Source organism: Populus euphratica, unplaced genomic scaffold, assembly GCF_000495115.2.
Source record: "Populus euphratica unplaced genomic scaffold, PopEup_1.0 scaffold954.1, whole genome shotgun sequence".
Taxonomy (NCBI): domain Eukaryota; kingdom Viridiplantae; phylum Streptophyta; class Magnoliopsida; order Malpighiales; family Salicaceae; genus Populus; species Populus euphratica.
In genome coordinates, this window is record NW_011500367.1 from 10,890 (window position 1) to 22,748 (window position 11,859).

The following is an 11,859-nucleotide window of genomic DNA, read 5'->3' on the forward strand; positions in this document are numbered from 1 at the left end:
AAAGAAAGTATACTGTTCATACATTTTGAAACTATAAACATGTAATTTCATAAATCATAGCAAACTTGTAAACAATATTAAAAATATACAAAGATCATAGCATACATACTAAGTATATATCTAAAGACACAAAAGATACTTAAAAAATAATCATAACATACATATTAATGTACTAAATTAAACAAAACCGAAGAAAAATATTTACATGTTGAAGTGCTTTGATGAAGCTTTGCTATTTTCAAGGATGTATCCTTGATACTTGAGACTTTATTGCTTGTTATTTGATGCTAAAGATGTTTGCAATAAGATTTATAAAATTCTAATAACACCATATTATTTAGATACACTTTTTTAAAGACTTATTAGCAAAGTTTATGAATCAAAAGTACTATAACTCAAGTTTATTTTAAAAATAAAAAATCTAAGCTTAAAATGAAGCCAAAAAAAGAAAAAAACACTAAAAATATAAAAATATAAGGCGAGAAGAAGTCTAAATATTTCATTAAAAACAATGCAGAAAATTCTTTATTAACCCTTTTCTTACAGTAAAATTTAAAACATCAATGATAGAATTATTTTAATAATTACCAAAATTAATTTCCATCATTACCAGCCTTAATTACCTATCATAAAACAATAATTAAACTTGAGATTTTTGGCTTTAAATACATGTTTTTTTGGCTAAACAAATTAGATGTTGAATCTTTAATATCTTGAGTTTTTAGATGGGCAAGATAAACTGCTATGATGGACTCTCCCATCAGGGAGACCTTCAAAAGTCACCTTTTTGTTCCTTTTTTTCCATAAAAATTAAAACTTTCACAAGTTTTCCTAAAATAATAAGGAATGCCACCTCTGTAAACTTCCCACAGAGATTAGTTTGCGTGATGTACTCAATCTTAATGGTCATGTTTCCCATAGCACTATGGATTTTAGGATGATACCAGTTTGAAGGTAGTTCAGGATGATTTTATTTGACCACTAACCAGAGAATGCGAACGGTCAACTTTTTTTTCCTTGACAATTTCTCACCCCATCCAGGTCGTTTCAGGTAACAGTAGGATTATAATTATGGATAAAACGACAAATAAAACACCAAGCATAAGCTGCTGCCACGTCGTTTATTACAAACGTAAAGTCTTTCTAGCGTTGTCCTAAATTTTGGAGGGCAACGATTTAAAACTAAAAGGCACCCATCATTCACGTGGAAAACAAATATTTACCGACTCCGTTGAGGTGGCAACTCCACTGCAGCCCATTTGTCATCGCTGATGGGCAACACGGTGCTGCCTGCAGGATATGTCATTTCGGTCCCACTTGGATGAATCAGAACCCTAATCCCTCGGACCATAAACTCGATACCTGAGCTAGTGGCTAAATTAGTGGGGGAATTAGAAGGCAAAGAAGATGAAGTCAAGTCATGTTTAGGCGAGGAAGAGATGGCTGCGGCAGGTGAAGGTGTACTGCTTGCCATAGCTGAACAACTGTCTTGCCCTGGAGATGCAATGGAGGGATTATGATTGCTAACTACAGAATTTGCTGCCAGCAATTCAAGAGCTAAATGTTATGAGATATGGATGCCATTAAGATATCATGCAAGCATGAATCGCAATTTTGCCTATGAGAGAAGAAAAAAAAAATACTTTATAAGGAACATGGATGGAAATTTTTGAGTTCATATTATATCACAGTTAAAGCTTCTACCTCGAGGTAGGTTTTATTCACGTCGAATCATCTAAAATAGCATGAAGACGCAAAGCTTGAGTTACTCTCTATCCTGGCTTACCGACTTGTACTCTAAGATACTAAAAAACGTTTGAATATCTGTGCACTATGTTATATGTTGTCATATGAATGCACACATCTGCCATGGATATGCATAAATACATAAAATAAACTAATTAAGCACCGTTCAACGTCATCAGAAATCTATAGGTCACAGTTGAAGTAGATTCTTATATTGAACAAATTCTCTGGTTAGAATCAACGTAGATTGTGCAAATGAAAAGGCTTAGCTTCAACCTGGTCAAGAGACTTGACAGGTCTGAAAATTTATCACCACCTACAAACGCATCTGCTTATTGTGCCCCTCCAAATCAAATATCTGAAAAATCTAGTCACCAATCTAGATGCTTTCAGATTTCAATTTCCACCATATGTTGGCAGAAAGCATTTGCTCATGGTTTTGGAGATATTAATGAAAACGTATAGAAGAGATATTTATTACAATATGAAACCATCTTCTAATGCCCGCTAATAGAAATGCAAGATGCTTGGGGAATGTTTAGAAACTCACCTCTGTACTCTTCAGCTTGTTCATTGAGCACGGGCAATTTAGGTTGGACGTTTTGTTGAAGATAAGCAGTGAGACCTGCACGCAGGTTAGAAACTGAGAACTGAGGAGTTTCGCTCTGAAGACCTTCTTGGGATTGGCAAGCAGGGGAGAGAGGTGAGCTCCGAGGAGCTTCTTGAAATTGGGAAGTAGAGAGAAATCCAGGGCTCCGACTTGAGTAACCTGACCAAAAAAGCCATACAATCTGATTAAGCGCTACAATATAATCTTTACTTTATAATTAGTTTTAATACTTGTATTGCGGCATCTCTATTCCCCCCTGATTATTAAAAAGCTTAGAAGAACTATGAAGGGCATATGTTAATCATAAAAATGAGTATCAATTTAGAAGCTATAGTAAGAATGTCTCCACACTAATAAGTTGATTAACTGGGTACCTAAATCATGAAAGACTAAATAAGATTAAAATAAAGCATATAATAAAAGTACGCTGTTTTAGAGCTGTGAATGCAATCTTTGCAGCACTCATCTCTGCTTGCTTCTTAGTTTTTGCTCCTTGTCCTGTAAAAATCTCTCCTTCTATCTCCACTTTTGAAATGAAAGTAGGCGCATGAGCTTCACCAGATCTGTCTGTCCAATAAGTTGGCAAACCACAACCTTCTCTCTGAGCCAGTTCTTGTAAAAGACTCTTATAGCCAAACCCATCCTAAAAAGAAAAACAATAAATTACATAAAGAAGAGTAATCATGTGTCTGAAAGATACAAGCATTAAAATCGCATTCGTAGCCATCATATTTTTGCATCTCCACAAATCTTAGAAAACTAACCTCCTCAACTCCATTTGACAATAATGACATCAATGCAGCTTTTGCAGCTGCAAGTTCAGCTTTATTCAATGTGGGAAAATATCCTTGACTCTCGTAGGTTTGTCCATTTACTGTGACCTTGCTCTTAAAGCGACTAGCATGACGAGGACCCACACGCTCACAAGAATACACAGGTGGAGTGAAATTTCTCTTTCGAGCATAGGTTTGCAGCTGGTTTTTAAACAAGTGCTGCATACCTGTAAGCCAGGAGCAAATTCAGATGAATGTGTCAGATAGTGACTTTTCATGAAAAACACAAAATAAACTGGAGCATTATTTAAGACACAAAATAAGGTGATTCAATATCAGGTTTCCATGGTCAGTAGATGCTGCCACCTTCAATCAGAATTCAGTTTCTCATTTGCTGCAATAACTTGGCAACCAACAGTGCGTTAAATATAAATGTCCCTCCTTTCCCCTTTTAGACTATACAATACAAACCTATAAGCTACCAAATGAATTAAATTACCCAATTACAAAACAATGATTTTGATTACAGGCAGCAGATTTCAACAGCCAAGCACAACAGAGTACAGAGAAAATACAATAACAATAATAAACAAAGAAAGGACTGATAGAACAATTGAAGTAGAAGTTCTTATGTTTTCCTCCATTCTATATTCCCAAAAAAAGTACTAAATGAGACACAAGGGAAATAGACAGAACAGAAGTTATCAGAGCAAGCTTAGTAGCATCTTAAAAGAGAAGTTATCTAGCTCTATTTGTTGAAATTTGGGCATGGGGAAGAGTCCATTCACCACAAGTATGGCCGGAAAGGAAGATTCATGATCTAACCCATCTTCAACAATCAAGAATTTTCATAAACTCTGTTAGATATGGCAGCTCAGCCATGTGGTTATGGTTATTATTTAGTTCCTTTCTTTTTTCTCATTTCAGTTCACTTCATTTCTACAAATTTTTTTAGTGCGTGATAGAATTTTTTAAAAAAGAAGAGTGAGAATTTTTTTAAAAAGAAGAGTTAAGTTTCACGTACAGAAATATTAGAAACATTCTAAGACTCCAATGTATGTCAAAGAAGGTCAATTCTCAAGATAATAAATCCTCACATTTAAAATTCAGATCCAAAGTACGAGCAAAAGGTCAGCCAGAAAGAGAACAGACTTGATGCGGAAAAGCATAATATAGAAAACCTAAGAAGGTAAGCATCAAACGACAAAAAAGCTACATCCATCGGAAGAAGATAACAATTTCCATCCCAAGAAAAGCCATAAAAGTCATAAACATTGCAAGAGTGAATTTCATAATGATTGTGAAAATTGTCTCCAAATGTTTTCAATAATCTCACAAAAAATTATACTATTTAACTATGATAATTTTTACAGATACATGAATAACATGCAAGAAAATAGTTAATCTAAAGATAACCAAGAAAATTTATTCCTAAAATAAAAACAAAGATGGACCCACACACGCAAGTAATTGAAGTTATACACAGATCTGTCAAATTTAAAAGATCAAGAAGAAAAACTGATTCCAACACTTTAACATATTTAACAAGACACACGAGTAATTGAAGATAAATATATAGATATCAAGCTATTTGTAAAGCTAAAATGCATACAGCGCAAACTAAGGGATTCCATCATTATTTTGTGCAGAAATTGTATAAAGGCAACATATTTGAGATTGTTACCTAAAATTTTCAAATCAAGAGTTAGAACCTTATTGTTCACGTATGAAGCAGTTGATTTTGGTTTAAAGTTAGTGAATGAATTAAAGTGGCTACAGAGAGAAGGTTAGTGTCAATGAGAGCCCATAGCATTTCCTTAAAAAAGATCCCATCAGAAAAATTGCATGGCAGCAGCACCAGGAAGACCATAAGAGGGGGAGCACTGATGATAATTAAGCTTAAGATACTGTATAAATAAACTGTTTTCATGCCTGCCAATTTTGAGAGGAAAACCTATTATTTCCATAACAAATGGTTGCTGTTCAGGAATGCAACCATGAGTATCAAGCACATCCAACTGACTCCACTCCAGCACTAAGTGTTGATTTTGTAAGGGAAAAAAAAAACTATACTATATTTGCTCTCACCTCCAAAAATCTCATCACTTTTGGCTTTTGCCACGGCTTCATTTGACAGGTGAGTTGGATTTGCATCTTGTAGGTTTAATTGCAATTTCCCTTCAGGACATAGACGAGTATTCTCCCCAGCGCTTCCACTGGAACAGCCTGCAGAAACTTCAGCATAACATCAGTTTCTTCCTTTCATGATGCAGTGTAAATAAGCATAGGCACCACTAGATTGATTTATCATAAAACGCTGCAAGATTACACACATCAATCAATCATTCTATTTACAAAAAATAAATAATTATAATAATCAAATGTTATTATGCAAGCATTCATTCTGAAACATACATTAATTAGAATGATGCAGTGTAAATAAGCATAGGCACCACTAGATTGATTTATCATAAAACGCTGCAAGATTACACACATCAATCAATCATTCTATTTACAAAAAATAAATAATTATAATAATCAAATGTTATTATGCAAGCATTCATTCTGAAACGAACATTAATTTACAAAGTAATTTCATTTCATTAAAACAATTACATCCATAGGAAGAAGATAACAATGTCCCATCCCAAGCAAAGCCAAACATTGCAAGAGTGAATTTCATAATTATTGTGAAAATTGTCTCTAAATTAGGTTTTCAATAATCTCACCAACAATTACACTCTTTAACTATGATAATTTTTACAGATACATGAATGACATGCAAGAAAATAGTTAATCTAAAAGAAAACCAAGAAAATTGATTCCAAAAATAAAAATACAGATGTACCCACACGCACAAGTAATTGAAGTTATACACAGATCTGTCAAATTTAAAAGATAAAGAAGAAAAATTGATTCCAAAACTTGACATATTTAATAAGACACACGAGTAATTGAAGCTATTTGTAAAGCAAAAATGCATACAACACAAACGAAGGGATTCTATCAATATGTTTTCAAGAAATTGTGTAAAGGCAGCATATTTGAGATTTTTACCTCAAGTTTTCAAATCAAGTGTTAGAACCTTATTGTTCACGTATGAAGCAGTTGATTTTGGTTTATATTTAGTGCATGAATTAAAGTGGCTACAAAGAGAAGGTTATTGTCAATGAGAGCCCATAGCATTTCCTTAAAAAAGATCCCATTAGAAAAATTGCAAGGCAGCAGCACCAGGAAGACCATAAGAGGGGGAGCACTGATGAAAATTAAGCTTAATACAACATTTTTTTTTTTAAAGGAGGTTGATTAATCTTTTGATGCCATAAAGACAACTGATTTAGCAAAAAAAATTCTAGATGCTGCGTATATAACCTCTTTTCATGCCTGTCAATTTAGAATGGAAAACCTATTATTTCCAAAACAATTGGCTGCTGTTTCTGAATGCAACCATTAGTATCAAGCACATCCAACTGGCTCCACTCCAGTACTAAGAAACGTTTAATGATTTTGTAAGGAAAAAATCAATACTAAATTTGCTCTTACCTTCAAAACTCTCATCATTTATGGCAACTGCCACAGCATCATTTGACAGGGGAGTTGGATTTGCAACTTGTAGGTTTAATTGCAATTTCCCTCCGGGAGATAGACAAGAATTCCCCCCAGCACTTCCACTTGAAAAACCTGCAGAAACTTTAGCATAACATCAGTTTCTACATTTCTTGATGCAGTGTAAGTAAGCATAGCCACCAATAGATTGATTTATCATAACAAGCTTCATGACTACAAGTATATTAACAAAAAAAATAAATTATAACAATCAAACGTTATTATGCAAGCATTCATTCTTAATCAAACATTAATTTACAAGGTAATTTCATTTCATTAAAATAATTACCCCAAAAAAGTCTTTATAATATCTGATACAGTGCAATTAAAGCACTAGGAAATATATATATATATATAAAACAGAAATGAAGCATTGCAAAGAAACAAAAGGAATTCAATTGCTAGAAAGAGGGGAGGAGGAATGGTGAGAAAGGAGGGAGAAGTGGTTATAGGCGAGCTTAGCAGTGTTGTTTTGAGCTTTCTTATAAGAAGAAGAAGAAGAGGGGAAAGGAGAGGAAAAGAGGACAGTATTGATGGTGACGGTGGAAAAAAAGAGAGGAATGTGATCTTGTTTCAGTTTAGTAACTTCATAGGTAGGGAACTCCCATCATATGATTCTGGTTTATAGTTAGTGAATGAATTAAAACGGCTGCACAGAGAAGGTTACTGACAATGAAGAGGAAACATGAAAGAAGAGAAACTGGGGAACAAAAACCTTGTTTCAAGTGGAGTGCTATTATGCTCCATTGCCAAACAGGCTATCAAACCCCAATATGACCATTTTTAGGACCCAATTACAGTTTATAATTTATTATGCACCTCACAAATATGGTTATAGCAATAAGTCAAATGTTTCCATAAAGTTTTGTTTAGAAAGTGATAGAGCATCACAGACACTTGTGGGTATCTGAAACCTGTGAGCTAGGCCATGTGTGGACTACAAGCACCATGGACCCAACCAGGATACCTGCGAATCCAGTGTCAGGCACTCATGTGTGTCCATAGCATTTCCTTAAAAAAGATCCCGTTTGAAAACTGCATGGCAGCAACTCTAGGAAGACCATAAGAGAGGGAGCACTGGTAAAATTAAGCTGACTATGAACAGTTTTTCTTTTTTTTCTTTTTTAAAGCAGGTTGGTTATGTAGGTTATCTTTTGACACCATAAAGACAACTGATTTAGCAAAAAAAATTCTAGATGCTGTGTATATAACCTGTTTTCATGCCTGTCAATTCAGAATGGAAAACCTATTATTTCCATAACAATTGGTTGGTTTTTTTGAATGCAACCATCAGCATCAAGCACATCCATCTGACTCCACCCCAGCACTAAGAAACGTTTAACGATTTTGTAAGGAAAAAATCAATACTAAATTTGCTCTCACCTTCAAAACTGTCATCATTTATGGCAACTGCTACGGCTTCATCTGACATGGGAGTTGGACTTGCATCTTGTAGGTTTAGTCGCAATTTCCCTCCAGGAGATAGACGAGTATTCCCCCCAGCACTTCCACTCGAACAGCCTACAGAAACTTCAGCATAACATCAGTTTCTTCATTTCATGATGCAGTGTAAATAAGCATAGGCACCACTAGATTGATTTATCATAAAAAGCTTCATGATTACACGCATCAATCAATCATTCTATTAACAAAACAGAAATAAATTATAATAATCAAACATTATCATGCAAGCATTCATTCTTAATCAAACATTAATTTACAAAGTAATTTCATTTCATTAAAATAATTAACCTAAAAAAGTCTTTAAAATATCTGATACAATTCAATTAAAGCAAAGGAAATATAAAAAATGGAAGAAATAAAGTGTTACAAAGAAACAAATGGGATTCAATTACCATAAAGGGCAGAAGAGAAGGAAGAAGTGGTTATAGGCGAGCTTAGCAGCATTGTTTTGAGTTTTCTTCCAGGAAGACGAGGGGGAATGAGAGGAAAAGAGGGCGGCGTTGATGGTGACGGTGGCAAAAAAGAGAGGGCTGTGATCTTGTCCCAGTTTAGTGACTTCACAGGTAGGGAACTCCCATCCTATGATTCTGATTTATAGTTAGTGAATGAATTAAAGCAGCTACAGAGAGAAGGTTATTGACAATGAAGAGGGAATATGCAAGACAAACTGGGGGAGAAAAATGTCGTTTCAAGTGTAGTGCCATCATGCTCCATTGCCAAACAGGCTATCAGACCCCAATATGACCGTTCTTTGGACCCAATTACTGTTTACAATTTATTACGCATCCCTCATATATGGTTAAAGCAATAAATGGGATGTTTCCATAAAGTTTTGTATAGAATAAGAGAGAGCATCACGGACACTTGTGGGTATCCGAAACCTGTGACCTAGGCTATGTGTTGACTACAAGCACCATGGAGCCCGCCAGGCTATCTGCGAATCAGGAGCTGGGACACTCATGTGTGCCCATAGCATTTCCTTAAAAAAGATCCCATTAGAAAAATTGCATGGCAGCTGCACCAGGAAGACCATAAGAGAAGGAGCATTGGTAAAAATTAAGCTGACTACGAACAATTTCTTTTTCTTTTTCTAAGCAAGTTGGTTATGTACGTTATCTTTTGACACCATAAAGACAACTGATTTAACAAAAAAAATTCTAGATGCTGTGTATATAACCACTTTTCATGCCTGTCAATTTAGAATGGAAAACCTATTATTTCCAAAACAATTGGCTGCTGTTTTTGAATGCAACCATCAGTATCAAGCACATTCAACTGACTCCAATCTAGCAATAAGAAACGTTCAATGATTTTGTAAGGAAAAAATCAATACTAAATTTGCTCTTACCTTCAAAACTCTCATCATTTATGGGAATTTCCACGGCTTCATTTGACAGGGGAGTTGGATTTGCATCTGGTAGATTTAGTTGCAATTTCCCTCCAGGAGAAAGACGAGTATCCCCCCTAGCGCTTCCATGCAAACAGCCTACAGAAACTTCAGCATAACATCAGTTTCTTAATTTCTTGATGCGGTGTAAATGGTATAAAGTGTAGGCACCACTAGAATGATTTATCATAAAAAGCTTTATGATTACAGGCATCATTCAATACATTCTATTAACAATCAAACACTATTATGCAAGCATTCATTCTTAATCAAACATTAATTTACAAAGTAATTTCATTTCATTAAAATAAGTAACCTAAAAAAGTCTTTAAAATATCTGATACAACGCAATTAAAGCACAAGGAAATATAAAAAAGAGAAGAAATGAAGCGTTACAAAGAAACAAATGGGATTCAATTACCATAAAGGGCGGGAGAGGAGGGAGAAGTGGTTATAGGCAAGCTTAGCAGCGTTGTTTTGAGCTCTCTTACAGGAAGAAGAGGGGAAAGGAGAGGAAAATAGGGCGGCGTTGATGGTGACGGTGGCAAAAAAGAGAGGGCTGTGATCTTGTCCCAGTTTAGTGACTTCACAGGTAGGGAACTCCCATCCTATGATTCTGGTTTATAATTAGTGAATGAATTAAAACGGCTACACAGAGAAGGTTACTGACAATGAAGAGGAAACATGAAAGAAGAGAAACTGGGGAACAAAAGCCTTGTTTCAAGTGGAGTGCTATGATGCTCCATTGCCAAACAGGCTATCAAACCCCAATATGACCATCTTTTGGACCCAATTACAGTTTATAATTTATTATGCACCCCACATACATGTTTATAGCAATAAATGGAATGTTTCCATAAAGTTTTGTTTAGAAAGTGAGAGAGCATCACAGAAACTTGTAGGTATCTGAAACCTGGGAGCCAGGCTATATGTGGACTACAAGCACCATGGCCCAACCAGGATATCTGCAAATCAGGTGTTAGGCACTCGTGTGTCCATAGCATTTCCTTAAAAAAGATCCTGTTTGAAAAATGCATGGCAGCAGCGCTAGGAAGACTATAAGAGAGAGAGCACTGGTTAAAATTAAGCTGAATACGAAATTTTTTTTTTTTATGCAGGGCAGTTATCTAGGTTATCTTTTGACACCATAAAGACAACTGATTTAGCAAAAAAAATTCTAGATGCTGTGTATATAACCTGTTTTCATGCCTGTCAATTTAAAAAAAAATTTTATGCAGGGCAGTTATCTAGGTTATCTTTTGACACCATAAAGACAACTGATTTAGCAAAAAAAATTCTAGATGCTGTGTATATAACCTGTTTTCATGCCTGTCAATTTAGAATGGAAAACCTATTATTTCCATAACAATTGGTTGGTGTTTTTGAATGCAACCATCAGTATCAAGCACATCCAACTGACTCCACTCGAGCACTAAGAAATGTTTAATGATTTTGTAAGGAAAAAATCAATACTAAATTTGCTCTTACCTTCAAAACTCTCATCATTTATGGCAACTGCCACGGCTTCATTTGAAAGGGGAGTTGGACTTGCATCTTGTAAGTTTAGTTGCAATTTCCCTCTGGGAGATAGACGAGTATTCGCCCCAGCACTTCCACTCGGGCAACCTACAGAAACTTCAGCATAACATCAGTTTCTTCATTTCTTGATGCAGTGTAAATAAGCGTAGGCACCACTAGAATGATTTATCATAAAAAGCTTTATGATTACAGGCATCATTCAATACATTCTATTAACAATCAAACACTATTATGCAAGCATTCATTCTTAATCAAACATTAATTTACAAAGTAATTTCATTTCATTAAAATAAGTAACCTAAAAAAGTCTTTAAAATATCTGATACAACGCAATTAAAGCACAAGGAAATATAAAAAAGAGAAGAAATGAAGCATTACAAAGAAACAAATGGGATTCAATTACCATAAAGGGCGGGAGAGGAGGGAGAAGTGGTTATAGGCAAGCTTAGCAGCGTTGTTTTGAGCTCTCTTACAGGAAGAAGAGGGGAAAGGAGAGGAAAATAGGGCGGCGTTGATGGTGACGGTGGCAAAAAAGAGAGGGCTGTGATCTTGTCCTAGTTTAGTGCTTTACAGGTAGTGAACTCCCATCCTATGATTCTAGTTTATAGTTAGTGAATGAATTAAAGCAGCTACAGAGAGAAGGTTATTGACAATGAAGAGGGAATATGCAAGACAAACTGGGGGAGAAAAATGTCGTTTCAAGTGTAGTGCCATCATGCTCCATTGCCAAACAG

At 35.2% G+C, this 11,859-nt stretch overlaps 1 protein-coding gene across 1 annotated transcript in view; it reads right to left on the reverse strand.

Annotated features, from left to right (window-relative positions):
- Window positions 1–1,048: 1,048 nt before the first annotated feature.
- The window catches only part of LOC105114112 (uncharacterized), a 61,273-nt gene continuing 50,462 nt past the window's right edge, over window positions 1,049–11,859 (reverse strand). The window contains exons 9-16 of the mRNA XM_011010536.1: window positions 11,075–11,221; window positions 8,119–8,265; window positions 6,673–6,810; window positions 5,218–5,364; window positions 3,121–3,356; window positions 2,783–2,999; window positions 2,297–2,515; window positions 1,049–1,557 (exon numbers count right to left, since the gene is read on the reverse strand). Of these exons, the coding sequence (XP_011008838.1) occupies window positions 1,220–1,557; window positions 2,297–2,515; window positions 2,783–2,999; window positions 3,121–3,356; window positions 5,218–5,364; window positions 6,673–6,810; window positions 8,119–8,265; window positions 11,075–11,221 (1,589 nt within the window). The 3' untranslated portion in view covers window positions 1,049–1,219. The remainder of the gene's footprint in view (window positions 1,558–2,296; window positions 2,516–2,782; window positions 3,000–3,120; window positions 3,357–5,217; window positions 5,365–6,672; window positions 6,811–8,118; window positions 8,266–11,074; window positions 11,222–11,859) is intronic.